This window comes from Cydia pomonella, chromosome 13 (assembly GCF_033807575.1).
Source record: "Cydia pomonella isolate Wapato2018A chromosome 13, ilCydPomo1, whole genome shotgun sequence".
NCBI classification, from domain to species: domain Eukaryota; kingdom Metazoa; phylum Arthropoda; class Insecta; order Lepidoptera; family Tortricidae; genus Cydia; species Cydia pomonella.
This window is the reverse complement of record NC_084715.1, coordinates 9,287,869-9,306,874: the sequence shown is the minus strand read 5'-3', so window position 1 is coordinate 9,306,874 and position 19,006 is coordinate 9,287,869. Positions and strand designations below refer to the sequence as shown.

The following is a 19,006-nucleotide window of genomic DNA, read 5'->3' as shown; positions in this document are numbered from 1 at the left end:
CCGTGGCAAAATGCCGGGACAATGCGAGGAAGATTTGAGCGTTGTAAAATAAAAAAAACAACAACAACAACAAGTGCCGGCAGAAGTGAAAACTTGAATAATAACGTTGTGCATTTTTGATATTTTGGAATGGTTAGGGAATAATTTTGCACGAATTGCTTTAATTATCAGTATAAAAGTACAATCATTTATGTGGTAAAAAACAATATTCATTTATTGCGCTGTCGTACACAAACATGACAATTTATATTACATTAAAAATTTAACACTTCAGAACTATTACAATTATTTAACTTAAAAATGCACAACGTTAATATTTAAGTTGCGCCAGCGGTCTACTGGCTTCAATGACATTGTAACAGTTTTTCGATCAGGTCACGAATCTGTCGGTCACGTGACCTGTCGCGAGTTTAACATTTTTTCCCCATCACAAATAGTGCACAGCGCCGCTAAAGAAGTTTTCACTTCAAAAATGCTCAAAAACTAGCGTCACCAATTTGTATTCTTGCGTCCACACCTCCATATTATCGGTAATAATCGGTGGTTGAATTTGGCAGCCAAATTGGCATTTGCGTCCGCACGGCCTGGGGCCTGCCGCGACAACCAAAATCATTAAGACTTAATTAGAGTGACAGAGAAAAATGGCTGCAATTAACGAACTTCGATTTTCGCGGTTATAGCCCTGATTAGATCGGACAATTTCATCAGATTGGCGAAAAATTGTCTTGTCTGGACACGGGTTCAAGGGCTAGTAAACTTGGGTGCGATCTTAAATAATACGAATTGCAAAACTAAACTTATCCAAAAATCGGCTAGCTTAAAAAGTCACAAAAATTGCCTCAAAATCGTAAGTCACGCACATGTCACACAAGAAGGCGAAAAGTCACGAAAAATGTGACTTTTGTGACCATCTGGCAACGCTGGGACTGACTCGAGATTATTTCATTTCATTAAAATACTGTTATTTCTGTTCTACTCCTTCTTATTTCCTATCTCTTTTACTCATGAAATTTCACAAGGACACGGAACAGATAAAGCTCCTATAAGCATAGCTGAGAGATTACCTTCATGTCGTCCATTGCGCAAAATAAAGCGCAGTACACCAACTTTAGAAATAGTGCCAACATCAGTGAAAAATCTTGAATAGGGCAGTTGACAGTTATTTCGTAATGTTGGTCATTTAGCTTTGTCTAACATTTTCGTTTAGTAACGAATAAAAACTGTAGTCTATGGTAATATGGATTTTCATTGGATTTTGCCTTTTGCCAGTAGTGTAAATATATAAATGACATAAATGTCATTCAACTTCAAATTTTGTTCGAATCAACAGGTAAAGGCTACAGTTTAATTTAAATCGTATTATAATATTTAACATATTCTAGTATTAGTCCAAGATTCTAGTCTATAATCTAAAAGTACTTATATGAAGATAGTAGCGATCCATTAGAATTTGGCTATTGTTATACGGCTTTATTCTTTATTGCATTTATTTTGTCTGTTGTCTACATATGATACTAGAACCGGTTTATAAAGTATTTTGATATCGTTATAGGTCACATGGAATGAGGAAAATCTAAATATATTATTATTTCCATTTAGTCCGTGTTTTGTTGCAGATATGTGCATACTTTGACTGAGAATTAGTGTGATCGTATTAAAAGGGTTTTTATTAGAATAACTTAGAAATCTCAATCAAGATGTTTTCGAAGTGTTGTTTCCTGTTCATCGTTTTGTTAGTTCATATTATTACGGCAGGAGAAGGTAAGACAAGATTGTTTAATTTATTTTATTATGGTTTGCATTGAAGAGTTAACATGATCACTGTGGTATGGTGTTGATTGGATGATTAATTGTGACTTATTTATTTCAAAGCATAACCGCATGAACTACACCTTTTATTATTTGTACAAGTCAAAATACAATATAAATTAAACAAAATTTCTAAACTAATTAGAAGTTTAAAAATGAAAGTGTTAGTATATAGTTATTATGCCTCAAGGCATAAGTCCACCATTTGTACAATTCGGTATTGTGTAATTAAATTAAAATAAAACAAGCCTTTTTTTTTCAGTTGGGGACCAATGTATTCCTAGTGATGATGTGGAGGATGGAGTGTGCACTCTCATCACAAATTGTAAAGTGGCCTTAAGGTCAGGTCAACACAAACATTAAAGATAACCCTATCAAAGTAGTCATAAACACTCATATCAGTACATGCTTGTTATGTTTTTGGTGCTTGCAAGGTGAAACTGTTCTGTTCTCTGAACTGATGATAATAATTTTATAACATGTTTACACACATTTAAACATTTTATCCTTATGAGAAACTGTGCTCTGTACTACATAGCATTTGGCTTAGAATGTTTACTGACATAATATAAAAGAGCTAAACATTTTTGAAACATGATGTCGACATTCACTTTAGGCTCCAGAAGGTTAAGGCAAGATACACCTAAGCCAATGTGTAGTGTTACAACTTTGAATTTATTTCTAGCTAGCTTTGTGTGAACATGTAGCCATAATGCTTCTTGAGTCCATTCATTTAACATTTAATTTACTCAACAGTTCTAAAGTAGCAAAAATAAAGAATGATTACAAAATAATATTCAATAGTAAATTAAGTAAAAAACAATATCACCTCAAATCAGTTTCGGCATACCTTGTCTTAACAACAAATATATGACAAAATATAAAATGTATTATAAAAAGTTATACATGCAAGGATATATAAGGTCACTTTAATTGTTAAGTATTAGAGTTATATGTACACACTAACATATTGGTATATACCCTTGCTTTTTAGAAGAGCGGGGTTTTCTGTCACAGGCATATTTATTGCTTAAAAGAAGATCCCAACCTATTATGGAATAGTACTTATAAAAACCAATAAAAAAAATCTTTTTTTTTTTCATAAGTAGATTGATAGACCAGAATTCTGTAATATATGACTTTATTACTCCCATATTAATTAGTTGTTTACTTTTCAGACAAATAAAAGACAAGAACTATCATTCATTTGCAAGATGTGGTTTCGAAGGAATTACAGAAGTTATGTGTTGTCCGAGCACAAATGTGAAATTTGGTAAGATTCCATTATTTAATCAACTAAAAAAATCTGAAAAATCACCAATATGAAGAACTTTTCGTATGATAGAAAATTTTTACATATCTATTACATTGAAACAGACAAAACGAAAAAAAATAAACAAATGTGATGTACGACCAAGGTGAATGTATCCCTATACTAACATGTCTTCCATATCATATTGTGTTAGTCTACCATCTTGTCACAAGCGATTGGTAAAGAAGTTGTGCTTAAGCAACCATAATATCTTCTTGCTAACCTCCTCAAACGGTAGACTAATAATGTACTTAAAATATCGCTACTCATGATGCAAAATGCACTATTAATATAAAAATACTTTTGTTGATGTTACAGGTGAAACTACAGAATCAACCCGTACAGTTGACGATAATAATGGTAAACTGTTTCTTAATTAAGTACCATTTATGTTATAATTATAATATGATAAAACATATATATTATTAACTTCTTATTTAAATTTATAGGTAACACGCGTCCAGGCAAAAGAACAGCGGATGTAGGTAAGGAAGAAGCTATGCTACTTGTAAGCATTTGACTTGCCCTTTGTGAAAATTGAGGCACAGGCTCAGAGAGGAATTTCTGCGAACCTTTCTGATCCGAGATAATTGTTTACATAGACAGATTTACGTAGATAATTCCATAGATTAGATTCTAAAATGATTTTTTTTAGGTAGCCCGGCAGGTGACGCCCATAAACAGACATTTGCCATCCGAACGTCACATTTGAGCAAATTCATCTGGCGGCCCGGGGCTACAAGGCAAAACCGTATTTGTAGCCCCCATAAAAAAAACATGAATACCTATTATTGCTTTAATCGGTTCCTTTTCACTCGCTCGCTCGCTCAGGCGAGGAGAACGCGCGCGCCGCCTTGGCTGAGGCACGTCTACACTGGCCGGTTTGTGCGTGAGGAAATTGCCTCGCGCGTATGCTCGCTCTGTGTGGACCCGCCTAATGGCTTTTTATTTGATAAGCACTAATTTAATTGTTTCTCATCAAGCTTCGTGATGTGACATTAAGGTACGACACAGCCCATTAAACATTAACCTATCAATTCAATGAACTTTCCGTTTAATAGTTAGGTATATATTTTTATTTACTTGATATTCTTTCTTGAACTGTATTGCCTAAGTAATAAGGTTTGACATTTGTAACCAGAGCTACTTAAAGCGAATAATTAATAATTAGATGATATGTGGAAGACACCGCTTTTTAGCAATAAGCCCGCCTTGTTTTACCTCTACCCTTAAGATTTGTCATCTGTACTGGGTTAAAGAGTAATTTATGTTATTAACTTGTGTTAATTATGTTATTTTTAACAGAATGCCAGAAGATCATCGCGTCTAGTAAACCGCCGTTGGACCTGCACATTATCGGCGGCGAGCAGGCTTCACTCGGGGAATTCCCGCATATGGTAATAATTATTTACAATGCATTAATGTGCTGCGGGCTAGAAAAACCCGAATACCTATTAGAATTCATTGAATCCCATAAATTGGCTGTATCCGTCGAAAGGAAAACAAATATGGCTCAAATATTTACTGTTTTCATACAAAAAAAAATCAAAAATCGCATAACTCAGACCAGGTTATCTATATTTTTGTTAGTAAACTAGAATAACTACTGCTGCACCTATTAGGATTATAAAGAACAGTTTGAATGCTCGTCAGTATTGTGGTTATCTGTCGTAACAAAAAAAAGTTCGCCTTTTTATACACACGTAGTCCTCATTTTCCTCTCTGGATATTAACATTATTGAAAATATTTTGACAATTTATTTAATATCAGTAACAGCTATACCCGACTACCCGTACGTTTGATGTTTTAGATTTTTTAATTCTTATTTTACATCTAAATTAATCATAAAATCTAAAAAAGTCAAACAGGGGCATAGCTATGATTAATATACATCAAATTATGTAATAATATTTTCCATAATGTCAAAATACGGGATGGAAAATAGGGACTACGTTTGTATGGAGAAGCGACCGTCCCCTTTCCTCTTAAATTTGAACTTTAATGGCTGTCAATAAAGTTCAATATTATAACTGCCACATATGACTACGTATGCACTAGAGGCTTAAAATTCAAAAAAATATTGACTCTATTTAGATACAAGTTGTTGTTTCTCTAATTGTTTGCGTAATCTATTATTACAGGTGGCCTTAGGGTTCGAAGGTCAATTCGGCTACCGATTCGACTGCGGAGGCTCGCTCATCTCCAACCGCTTTGTACTCACAGCCGCACACTGCGTGGACACGCCCGACAGGTAGCTTAACTCTTCAAGTGGCATATGTCGTTTTTGATTCGTTGGAAAATTGATTTTATATCAATTAATCAACTTTGAAATTTATTTGACGTAATCAGTCGGGAGTCGACGGCCATCCACTCCCAAGGGTTAATTGTACTTAGCCCTTTGGTTATAGGGTTAGTTCTACTGTGAGGGCTTTCATCTTTATCGCTTCTTACTCACAGCTGTGTGAAAACGTCAGACAGGTAGTCTCCGTAGCCTATGTAAATGTACGCCTGCAACTCCAGAGTTTCCGACCCTAACACTCGGCACCCTTGTTGAGCTCTGGCGACCTTACTCACCGGCGGGAACACAACACTATGCGTAGGGTCTGGTGTTATTTGGCTGCGGTTTTCTGAAAGATTCTTCTCCAGTTGGGCTCTGCTCTAAGTCTGGAGTGACCGGGCAAAGCAAAGGGTCACTCAAAGCAAGATCTCTTTTGGACGCAGTTTAAAAACAAACCAGAGTTCCACGTCAGCTCGACTGAAGGCTCTCATAGCCAACCGCTACGTAGGTACAGTAAGCAGAGATAACTGTCCCCCTGCAAATGAGTGCATGGGCCTCCCCATGTGGTAGGAGCGGGTCAGTTATGTCTACGCCCGACAGGTAGCCTTATAATTGTTCGTAGCTTACTATCGGAGGTTTATTATTCGGAGCGAATATTTCTGAAAACATTTTGGGTAAATCATCAATTCCTGACCAAGTGACCACCTGATACTAAAATTGAATTTTGTTTATAAGTGAACAGAATTGGTGGCCAGTTATTAAACAGTTGCCAGTAATTTACCCTACATTATCAAAAATCGTTTGGCCATTTTTCTGTGATCGTCATAAAACGAAATCGTTTGTAGAGCTCTATGGAATACAATAACCTCAATAAAAGAATCACATGGATAATAATAGTGCAACATTTACATAATACTTCATCGTTATAATTTTATCGACATATTCTCGTAACAATTTTTTTGCTATTCCTGGTATCATTTCATCAGTCAATCTGAACGCGGAATTATGAATTCGACTTTAGGTCTCTTGCTCTCCACCGGTCTAAGTCTAGCAGTGGGCTTATTTTTGGCTAATATGGTAATGTATATGTATTAATCTGTTTCCAGGGTAGAGCCGTCCGTGGTGCGCATGGGAGTCACGGCGCTGGGAGACGCGCAGTTCAACTCGGAAACCGACGTGCGCGTCGAGACGATATACAAGCATCCTAACTACACGCGCAGCCTCAAGTATGACGATCTGGCGCTTTTGAAGTGAGTGCTTCATACTTTTAAAGACCTTCATCATGCACTAAAATATTTAAAAATGAAGTTTGAAAATGCTTTCTGTAGCTTCCACAGTGAATTTTGTCATATGCATACATACTCGGCAAAAACATAACGTGTTTTCCTTGAAAAAATAAAAGATACTAAAGACCTACGGTCATGTCACGTAAATAGTATATTTTTTTATGTCATATCAACTTTTATGTTGGTCAACAGAGGTTCAGCCATATTTCCTACTCTATTGATTTCAAATGCAACTGCCAATTGTATCTATAGGTCCAAAATGCTCATATAAAAATAGATAGATAGATACATACATTCTTTATTCATACCCACAACATACATGGCATTGGCATCAAAACAAACAAAAAAGAAAAGTGTAAAATAAAAACATGCAAAAAAAAAAACATTTTTTTTAAATCATTTTTCTAGGCTAGCGAAAGCGGTGCAGTTCGATACCACGCTCAACGCGGCGTGCCTCTACACCAAAGACACAGATCCTACCACCGCGCTCACCATCACGGGTTGGGGCACCACCAGCACTACAAGTTAGTAACAAATGTTATCTAGGCACCAAACCTTAAAATTGAAAATATATTAATCTGTATTATACTTTCAAACAGGAGGGTGTACGCTGACAGATGTCATCTCAGTACAAGATTTGGCGTTTTAAAAATATAAATTAAATGGAGATGATACCTGTCACCTCAGGCTTCGTCTTTGAAAAATACTTTCCTCGTAAGGCCCAAGCAAAGAGCATATAATCACTACGTTTTAAGAGACGGGACTTCCATACTAGCGAGTGGAATCCCTTTGTTTCGCAAATCATTACCAAAATGTACGACAAAGAACTGTCAAAGAACCATAGTACCAACATAAGCAATTTAAACAGTGTAGTACGCTACACGCTTGCGTTTCTTATCGATATCGATAAAATGGGGAGGGTTGAAATATAGACTCTTGTCTACAAATTTTGTACTCGAAATCAAGTTAGGATCGAGTCCACATTTAAGTTATATGTTATATAGTGGATAGTTCTATGAGTGGACTAATACGTGGTCGAGCTTAATGTGGACTCGATTTTTTTTTCAGAACACCTTGTTGTTCTTCACCACTAGGAAGGATCAAAGTAGCACTTTTTTCCCCTACTAGGAGGGATAACTTTTTCCTCTTTTTGCATACTTCTTAGGTTAAATTATTTTATTTAATTACCATTAATGAAATTTATTTATTTATTTGTACCATAATAATTTCCTCATAGGTGATGTGAAAAGCAGTATGTAAATTTATCACGTGGTAGCAAAAATATGTCCACCCTAGGGTGGTATTCCACCTATCTAATTTCGTGGTCCAATGTCATTGCGTCTCACTCTGTCATTAATCAAAATGTGAGACGCAATACACATTGGACAAAGAAATTGCATAGGTGGAATACCACCCATAGGCGTTAACACTTGAATCCCTCACTATGCTAGGATTATATTTTAGAATACCACGTTACACTCAGATTGTAATTATAAAATCCTTCACTATTTTTTTTCTTAATTTTTTTTTATTAAAATTACTATTTTCAAACAATTTTTTATGACATGTTTCAATAAATGTAAGTTTTCTATGGGAAGATGTATCAGGTCTTCGTTCCCAACAAATTTAACCCACTGCCTGCATCTGAAAACATACAGCCTTGGTTATGTACAGTTTATATTCCAAGTGTTTGCTAATGAGATGATCAACTGATTATTTAGCGCTAATATGCATCTATAAATCAAATCAAATATGTTAAATAATGACCATTAATGCATAGATGATAGATAATTTTCCACTGAAAATCTTTGACGAATTAATTTTGTGTCATATTGCATGCAAGCTCTCAGCAAATTTCACATATTTTATTTAATTACTTACACTGATATACAAATAAACATAAAATTATCGATAGTTTTAGTACATCCCTAGTTCACAACTAAAAATAATATAAAATATCAAATTTTCGATGTGTTTAAACTTAAAGTCTGCTGCACCAAAATAAGGTCAAAAGTATCTAAAGCAATACGTACCGGTCTTTATCCAAGGGAAATTTCGCCATAAAATCCCTTTTTTCGTGATTTTCTCGAGTGGCTCGCTGGCCACATATTTCACACTTAGTAAACCGTTTTCTGGGTGGCATTGTAACAAACTCATTCTTTACTCTGATCACGGTTCACTATTTTCGATATTTTCACTAAAGAATAAAGAAATTGCACGAAATACCCGAACAAAACATTGAAGCCTTCATAACAAACAAAACAATTAGGCTGACAGTTGACTTGATGTAAACTTGACAGAATAAATGGCACTGACGTTTTATTTTTCTTCGTTGGCAAAGATTTGCGAAACAAGTTCCATACAAAACATATTTTGTTCCTAGTTGCGTCAGCCTGGGCCCAAGGTCCTACCTGTAGGAATTATTCAGTTCGATAAAATTTAAATCATAGTCAATATTACGCGACACTCTGCGCCACTACCACAATCCATCAATATCTGAGGACCTACCGCGAATCAATAAAATCTAAATTTCGTTATCTAACCTCTCTATCACTCTTGCATATTCGAGCGGTAAAGACTTAGATAACTAAATTTCGATATTCGGGTTTCCCGTTAGGCCCTTTGTAAACAAACCGCCTTGATGCATCAATGTCATATTTTATTATCTGTGAAAACTTGTCGAAAAACAGTTTAAGGTTTAAGGGTCAATATGTATAAGTTACTCTATGGTTTACGATGGGGGCTAGTGCTGCACTCTAGCGGCAGAACATTGCAGTAATACTCCCTATTGAAACAGAGTTGCATTTGTTTTGTTTCGTTTAATTTTGAAACAAAATCTAAACAACTGTATTGCCGGGTTACTATCAAAACGACTGAATCTCAAAATGACCTGTTTAGCATGAGGTCCAGAACGCAAAACGACCACAGTATCAAAAAGCCTATATCTCATAATAGCATGGTAGCAAAACGACTAACGAGTAAAAGGCCTTCGTCTCAGAATAGCTTAGTATCAAAACGACTTGTTCGCAATACGACCACTCCGTAAAACGTCTACATCTTTAAATGCCTTAATAGCAAAAGGACTAGATCGCAGAAGAACTAAATCTCAAAATGGTTGAATAGCTAAACGACTTCTTGTTGAAAGGGCATGAAACACTATTTCTCTTCGGGCATCTATGGATACCTAATTGTATAACATTATGTAAACATTATGCATGAAGATGAAGTATGTTAAAGAATTACTTAATAGTCAAATCGCAAGGAATAAAACAAAAGAAAATAAAGATAAATCAATATATGTCGTGTACTCATTACTAACAAAAAATTGCTTTTACTTATCGCAATGAAATTTTTAAAATTATAACGACATTTTAAACAGAGTTTCCCAACTCTAATAGCTCAAATGATTTTTATATCATAATAATAAAATAAATCATTGGCACATTTTTAATTGGCGTTTTTTTTTTCCGATATGCTTTCGGGTTTTTTAACTGAATTTATTACAAAAAAACTCTTTGGTACCAGAAAACATCGTCATGAAACTAAAACCAAAAGCCACTTTCGTAAAACTGCCGTGAACCAAGAAAAACCAAGATGAAAGTACGTGTTACATGCCCTTTCAACAAGAAGTCGTTTAGCTATTCAACCATTTTGAGATTTAGTTCTTCTGCGATCTAGTCCTTTTGCTATTAAGGCATTTAAAGATGTAGACGTTCCACGGAGTGGTCGTTTTGCGAACAAGTCGTTTTGATACTAAGCTATTCTGAGACGAAGGCCTTTTACTCGTTAGTCGTTTTGCTACCATGCTATTATGAGATATAGGCTTTTTGATACTGTGGTCGTTTTGCGTTCTGGACCTCATGCTAAAGAGGTCATTTTGAGATTCAGTCGTTTTGATAGTAACCCGTATTGCCTGCACTATAGGCTCAAATTTCAGTGGCAAATTTTGGATTTTTAATTTGTATATTAGAAACCTATAATAAATTTTTAAGGTCTGAAAAATTCACGAATGATCACTATGGAATATGTCTATATTTTTTATGATACAGGAGGCAAACGAGCAGACGGTAATGATAAAAATAAAATCCATTGTGGTAGTGATAAAAAGCTTATTTTAGTAATGGAAAAAAAATATTATTATTATTTTGTTTGATACACTAGCAGCTCTTGGAGCTGATGCGTGTATATCGCAGCACTTGTTTTTATTTAGCACTTTTTAATGTTCTAAAATGTGCATCTAGTCTATTTTTGAAAGAGTTCACCGACGGTGTACTAACAACAGTTTCTGGTAGAGAGTACACATACATTTACTACACGATTTGGCAACAAATGTTTCTAAGGGTTGCTAGCACATGGAGGTTTGACTAGTTTTTTTAGGGTGTCCTCTCAACCTTACATTTTGGCTTAATATATATAGGTCTTTAATATTTGGAACATTGTAGTGTCCAGACAAGATTTTGTTTGTCTCAATAAGATCGCCTCGCTTTCTTCTGTCCTCCAATGTTGTAAGATCTAATTCCTGAAGCCGTTCTTCATATGGCTTGTTATCCTTATGATTTCCCATACATCCCTCAATTTTTAGGGTTCCGTAGTCAACCCGGGTACGTCCTTAAACTACGTCCAAAAGAGAGGTATGGGCATTGTGAATGTCATCTCGCTTTGTGTGGTGGGGCACAGCCAGTGGATGTCATTCCAGTTCTAGAGCAGAGCCCAACTGGGGAAGTACCTCCACCTTACAGAAAACAGCAGCCAAATAACACTAGACCCTACTCATAGTGTTGTGTTCCTGTCGGTGAGTAAGGTTGCCAGAGCTCAACGAGTGGGGGCGGGCTTAGGGTCGGCAACGCGCATGTAACTCTTCTGGAGTTGCAGGCGTACATAGGCTACGGAGACTGCTTACCATCGGGCGGGCCGTATACTTGTTTGCCACCGACGTAGTATAAAAAAAAACTAGGAACCCTTATAGTTTCGCCATGTCCGTCTGTCTGTCTGTCTGTCCGAGGCTTTGCTCCGTGGTCGTTAGTGCTAGAAAGCTGAAATTTGGCATGGATATATAAATCAATAAAGCCGACAAAGTTGTACAATAAAATCTAAAAATTTTTTTTTTTTTACCTACACGTAAATTGGGGGTGAAATTGTTTTTGCTTCAACCCTACAGTGTGGGATATCGTTGGAAAGGTCTTTCAAAACTAATACGGATCTTGAACAAACATTTTTTGATAAAGTGAATATATTCGGAGATAATCGCTCCGAAAGAAAAAAAAAATGTGTCCCCCCCCCCTCTAACTTTTGATCCATAGGTCCAAAAAATATGAAAAAAATCGTGGAAGTAGAGCTTAAGAAATACATTAAATGAAAACTATAGCGGACATGATCAGTTTAGCTGTTTTTGAGTTATCGCAAAAAGTTTCCCCTTCATAGTAAAAAGACTTACTTTAATTAGGTAGGTACTGATTATGCAAATTTGCCTAGTTTTAACTCGGGTGAAAGGTACCGTTTCATCCCTTGATTAACAATTTACTATACTTTAAGCTCCAGTATAGCTTATTGTGACGGAAGAGTAACTACGGAACCCTACACTGAGCGTGGCCCGACATGCTCTTGGCCGGTTTTTTATTTCATTATATTTTTGCAGAGGACGCTCGCAGTAACACGCTGCTAAAAGCGAACGTGACCATAGTCTCGCGGTCTAAATGCAGCGAGTCCTACACCTCCACCAAATGGCGCAAGTTGCCCAACGGCATCTCGGACTCGCAGGTCTGCGCCGGCGACCCCGACGGCCTGCGCGACACCTGTCAGGTATGTTTATAGGACTTGGCAATGTGACGGTAGACGAGCGAGTGCGGCGAGACCTACATCTCCACCAAATGGCGCAATTTGCCTAATGGTATCTCGGACTCGCAGGTCAGTGCTGGCGATACCGCCACTCTTCTCTCTTTTAACTATATTTATTAAAAAGGGATGGGTCGACTCGTGATGTCTGCAGAAAGTTAAATATCACGGTAAGTGTGGTCAATACACTCAGTCAAGTATCAGGGACATACAACTTGGTAATGTGACCGTAGACGAGCGAAGTATAGTGAGTCCAACTCGCAAGTTGCCCTTATCCTTGCACATAGCACCTTGGAGTTGCAGGCACTAGGCGAACCCTAAGATAATGATGATGATAATAATGGATTATAAATGATCGCTGGCCGAAGACAAGCGGTGAGGATTTGAGGGAGTTAAAGGTATCAGGGGAATGCTCACACCAGACTATTCTTTAAGAATTCAAGGTAAGCATGCATGCTAAAAAACTGCAAATATCTTGTAAATAATATCTCATCTACCTTGAAGCCGCGGACTTAACTCATGATACGACTGCCGCCGCCGCTGCTGTCGTCCAAAACAGATTAATCGAGATTTTCAGATTGATCGAGTCGTGCGAGCCACTGCTCGCTCCACGGCACCGAGCGACTTGATTAAAATGTAGCCTCCCAAACCCCAGAGTAATTTTTGTAGTATTGAATTTGGAATTTCTAAATTCGATTTGACATAGAAACTTACCCCGCTAATAATCGTTTGTCCCTTTCCGCTGTATTGGTATGATGGAAAGGGACAAAAGATTATTAGCGGCTTGTTAACTTTAGTAGAGGTTTATGAATAAGGGGGTTAGTAGGCTACGCTTTAATAAATCTATTTTGGACGACACCTGCGCCCCGCGCGAGCGTACGTCAAGTGTCTGCACACACTCGTAGAGTTACCCCGAGACGGGCCGATAACGAGTGCGTAGATACGGGTATCGTCTCGTGCAGTCCATCTCCAAAGGGTTCGGAAATTAGCCGACGTAGTCGACGCACAGCCGGCATGAAAGTTTTCGTTGGTGTTGTCGCTAACCAGTGTTGTCCGCGCGGCAGGGAGACTCGGGCGGGCCGCTGCAGAGCCTGTCGGAGGCGGACGGGCAGACGCGGCTGGTGGGCGTCACGTCGTTCGGGCGCGGCTGCGGCTCGGCCGTGCCCGGCGTCTACACGCGCCTCAGCCACTACCTCGACTGGATCGAGAGCGTCGCGTGGCCGAGATAATAACCACCCCCACACCACGGATTTACATAGAACCCGGATGGCCCTTTTTTGCTAGTCAAAATTGACACAATCCCGAGCGAGACAGAGAATCAAACCGGAGGACGGTGTCACATTCGCACTAGTTACAGTATTGTCATTAATAGGGAATGTTGACTGTATAATTTAAGATAAATTACTTCACACCATGCGTGAAATAAAGTACCAGAATATTAATTGCAGACTGCAGCTATTTTTTCACACACAATTTCTATTTTATAAATCATATAGAACTATAAAGAGTAATTAACGACCGCGACGTGCTAGTATTTCATATAAATTATATAGTGGCAAATCGAACTGACATTGACAGTTCGAAAAAAGATTCTGATTTGACTAGTAGTCAAATACCCTATTGACATATTGACTTATTGTAATAAACTAATGACCTCATTCCTTCCTTAATCAAAATGAGACGCGATCCTTATATAGTTGGACTTCTCTGTCAGTCACACTTTTGACGAAGTACTCGGTCCGGATTCTATACAAGTCCTTCCCCAATAGTTGTTTAGTTTCCGTTTGTTACAGTCTAAGGGTCTATTGCTCCAAACCATCTGTCACCATTAAGAGGAAATACCAGCTGAACCCCTTCTCAGGTTTGAGAATTTTAGGTAAATATCTCCGTCGCGCTGATGGGGGCGGCTCCTAATTAGTGCGATAAGGACAACTGCAGCTTAGACGAAAAATACTGCGTAAAAATCTCAGAAATCGAGGTTTCGTTCTCAACATTTTTCTCTTACAAAACATAACCAATCGTAAAGAAATTTTGGGAACGGACGGAATAAGAAAGAAAATTTCTGTGTCTGACCTTGACTTTTGCGTTTGTTGTTGCCGATTTTGTATGCTAGCCTAGTTCTTATAAAACCCAGAACATGAAAAAAAGCAAATCGTACAAGACACAGGTAGGTACTGGTAATATTGAACTCGTATAAAAAAAATCATCTAGGGCCAAAATCCAGAGAGGAAAATGTCGAGAACGTTTGTACGGAAAAATTACTGTTTCCTCTTAAAACGTTTGGGAAATTTGTTGTATGTTAAGCTTCATAGTTCACTGCTAAGTGACGTTGATATATCCGCTAATTGTGACCGCGGCCGGCAAAACGTCCCACTTTGTCGCTTGCCATAAGGACGACACTTGCTCATATCTTTATACGAATAACCTGTCAATGCGTTCTTACGGCAAACGACAAAGTGGGACATTTTGCCGGCCGTTGTCACAATTGTGGTTGATGAGCTTGAGAGACTCGCCAGGCTGGATTAAGGGTCGAATGCAATAGTCGGTCGTGGATACGCCGGGGTAGTCGGGCTCCTCTCACCTTAACCAAGTAACCACTGGCAGCTTGGGCCTTTCCCAATTATATAATTGTATCACTAGACTTAAATCGACCGGGATATGAACCGTGATTACCTTACCTATTATTCAAAACTGTTATATACAGGGATCGGAACCGGTTTTTTGCAAAAACATCGAAATAACCATATATTTCGGTTTATTTTATACTCTAAATGTAGGACTCAGTTGTGTTTTCAGATAACGACTTCGTATTATTAGATTGCCTAATTAGAAATGAAGTAATTAACAAAGAACGAAAAAATACCGTTTTCGTTCCCATACAAAAAATACCGGTTTCCGATTCCTGGTTATATAAATGTAATACTTTAATTGTGTTATATATTTATATTATAAAAATGCAAAAAATGCAGTTTTTCTTTCATTTTTCGTCATCCACTTATGCTGACTTTATACTAAAGCGGTTTTCACAGTGTGCGAGCGCAATATCGCTATATACGTAAATAGCGCTGTTTCGCTCCCACACCGTGGCGTGCGGATCCACACGTGTGATACCCACGTAATGGTGTTGTAACTGCGTATTAGGTACTTTAAGGAGGGTGGAGTAGTAGGGCCACCCACGTGCCGTTCCAGGCCACGCTGCCCGCCTTTCTAGAAAAAGAATAGAATAAAAAAATATTTGGGTTAAAAACATACATAAGAACAACAGACTGAATAATGACACGTACACCAAATAGGATGCCGCTCAGCATTAGCCGTGTCTGTTAGACACGGCACTGGTTTTGAGGGCACCCAAAAGCTAAAACATAAACAACAGAATAGCAATAGAACAAGACAGAACATGTGTGACTAGATTGTGTTAATAGTTTCTATAGATAAAATGTATCTTCTGAGCTCGACTCTGCTTTTTCCTTGAAACTACTATCAGAAGCTACTCCTCCACACCTCTTACAGTACCCACTAGCTAACTATACAGCTGCTAAAAGGCAGGAATTGAAATAATGAATTAACTAGGCATCTAATAGCCTTTTGACAGACAGTGGGACCATAAATTGCCCACCACATTTACTAAGGGTTTAAATTATGGTTCATTGGGGTTAGTTCGATGACGAGGTAATTTAGAAAATTACTTATATCTTACCAGAAGCCTTTCTTACTTTATTAACACTTAATAAGGCTTCTTGCCGTCTGTCCTTATAGCAGAAAATGCTTATAGTTCAGTAGATATTTATTTTCAAAATTACCCCGGCTTCGAAGTTAACCCAATACATAATACATCTTATAGGTGTGTTATGAAACCCTTGTGCCCATTAAGGGGTTTTAAGTGAGATGGACAATGTTTACTGTTGTTATAATGTACGTTGTTTATTTATGGTATGCAAGAATTTAATTCCACGACCTTTCAATATAACCTTGATCATAAGTTTTAAATGTAATTTAATAAGATTAAGATCTGACCGAAATGACATGCCCCAATCTATAGCTTGTCAAACAACTTTGTCAGTAGAAAAAGGCGCGAAATTCAAATTTTCTATAGGATGCCCTTCGCACCTACATTTTTTAAATTTGCTGCTTTTTTCTACTGACGGAAATGGCTTGACAGACTATACTAGCCTTATAAATATAAATGTAGGATAGCGGTGCCGTCATATAACGATTGAATGACGTCACTATAACGTTGTCAGAATATGTAAACAAAATGACGCGGTTTCCTAGAAGGCGGTGATTGAAGGAACATTATTTTTGCGCCCGTAATATTACGATATGACCGCTATATGACGGCACCGCTATCCTAGGAAACCAGAGCATAAGCCTTATGTGATTTAAATACCTAGTTGTTTTAGTAGCCTTTAAATGTTTTGCTAAGGTTTGCCATAATCTGCATTGTATTGGGCCAATTACAGATACACTTCCCGATGTCGGGCCTGATAATCGTTTTCCGTTTCACGGAGTATCAACACATCCTTAACAATATGTGAAATGTAAAAAAAAAACAAAAATTGTCTCTAATTGCGGCGAATGTTCAATGTTTGATATTTAGTTTGCATATGAACCACTTTTTTACATTTCAAATATTGTTAACGATGTGCTGATATTTGGTGAAACGGAAAAATACTCTTGCTGGAGCCCGACGGCGGCCTGATAAAGTGTGGATGTAATTGGCACTTATAGAATAAGACTTAGTTATGACCAGTTGTAATGATCAATATCCTGAAAAAGGCAACATTCGTAGCTAAATTGGGATATATCAGGGTCTGAACGTGTAAAGGTTGGATTTAATTAAAAATATTTAAATTTTTACTAGGTTTTATTATTTCAAACAAATTCTTAAAGCCATTACAAACGGGCGTATCGGACCGCGAACTTGGTCCGGTCCAGCGCACGTTCAATACTGTGTAAGACGGTTCGTCGTACATAATTACTATTATTACCATGTCCGGTGGTACGATGGGCATGCATCTCGAACCACCTGACAAGTAATAATAATACGCCTCGTACCTTACAGTAATAACATATCCTATAATCCATGCTCGTACCAATTCGCTCGTATGCACCTCGTATGGAAGCTGAGGGCCTACCGCGAACACCTAAGTTCGCAAATTGCGACCATCTTTCTCTGTCACTCCAATTACTCTTTAATTGGAGTAAAACAGAAAGATGCCCGCTATTTGCGAACTTCGGTGTTCGCGGTAGGCCTGCTGCGTCGAATCGTTTGAAAGCTGTCAAACTATGACAGTGGAATATGTCAATGACAAACTGAGATAAATGAAATGGCGCTCTACAGCTCCGTATATTTTGCGGTAACTCTGATTGTCAAAAATTTACGTTAGACAATTCAGTGACCACAAAACCTATGGCGCAGCACAGCGCCATCTGTTTGGGATGTCGAACTAAGGGGTACGTGTTTTTCTTCGACTTTACCTATTTATTACAATCAATTCTCTTTCATGCCAGTTAAATCGCACCTACATCCAGTGGCGAGCGAGGGGGGGGGGGCTAGGGGGGCCATGGCCCCGGGCGGCAGATGAGAGGGGGCGGCAAACACGGCATTTAAAAATATAAAATTAAGAAATCAAAATTTTTCAAATCGCGCCATGAACGCTCCAAAATGCACCGCGGGAGCCAACGGCGCGAGGCAAGGCGGCGATGCAGGGGGCTTACCGTGAAAACCCAAATTCGTGAATTGCGTGGATCTTTCTCTTTTACTCTCACTAAGACGTAATTAGAGTGACAGAGAAAAATTACCGCAATTGACGAACTTCGATTTTCGCAGTTATAGCCCAGGGGCGGTCCATCGCCGCCGGAGTGCGGCGTTCAGAGCCACCGCCGAGCTTACACGATTGTCCGCTGGTTATATGTTAAATGACGTCAAATTGAACACAACGCTGTTTGCCGGGTGCCGTCGGCACCTTCATACTAAAAAAGTCGGACATAGCCCGGCGTATGTGGCGCGCCGCGCGCGTTCGGACGTCGGGCGCCCTCAGCGCCCTCATGCCAAAATAGTGGGGCGTAGCCCGATGAACTTGGCGCGCTGCACACGATCGAAACACGATCACAGAATAAGTAATAGTATTTGTCACAATTATGTTAAAAGCAGCCTGACGCAGGTATTGGGCGCTTTGCGTGCGCTGCTGTACTAAAGGCGCCCTCGCACAAAAATAATGAATTTAAATTATGAATCACAAAATGATAACCCAAAAATGAATTAAATCAAAAATAAGTTCAAAAACTAAAACCAGACTACTGAAAAACGCGCTATAAAACGTAGGTATGAAATAAGAAAAAAATCTTATCTGAAATAATCATTTACTTTTACCTTAAAGCAGCGGTTCGCAACCTCGGGGTAATTACCCCCGTAGGGGTAAAACTTGTATTTTACGGGGACAATAAGCTTAATTAAATATAACAAAAATTAGACCTGTAAGAAAGAG

At 38.1% G+C, this 19,006-nt stretch overlaps 1 protein-coding gene across 3 annotated transcripts; it reads left to right on the top strand.

Moving 5' to 3' along the window:
* Nucleotides 1-1,228: 1,228 nt before the first annotated feature.
* Nucleotides 1,229-17,375, top strand: LOC133524132 (serine protease persephone-like). 3 transcript variants are annotated; one of them, XM_061859987.1, is made up of 12 exons: nt 1,229-1,330; nt 1,617-1,761; nt 2,072-2,150; nt 2,988-3,082; nt 3,431-3,481; nt 3,571-3,606; nt 4,427-4,518; nt 5,264-5,373; nt 6,507-6,650; nt 7,095-7,210; nt 12,322-12,485; nt 13,583-17,375. In XM_061859987.1, the coding sequence occupies exons 2-12, from the start codon at nt 1,698-1,700 to the stop codon at nt 13,745-13,747; spliced, it is 1,116 nt and encodes a 371-aa protein (XP_061715971.1). In that variant the 5' UTR covers nt 1,229-1,330; nt 1,617-1,697; the 3' UTR covers nt 13,748-17,375. The 3 variants fall into 3 exon arrangements, with proteins under 3 accessions (XP_061715971.1, XP_061715970.1, XP_061715972.1); XM_061859986.1 differs by lacking the exon at nt 1,229-1,330 and having other exon boundaries at nt 1,519-1,761; XM_061859988.1 differs by lacking the exon at nt 1,229-1,330 and having other exon boundaries at nt 1,521-1,761; nt 3,440-3,481.
* Nucleotides 17,376-19,006: the final 1,631 nt, after the last annotated feature.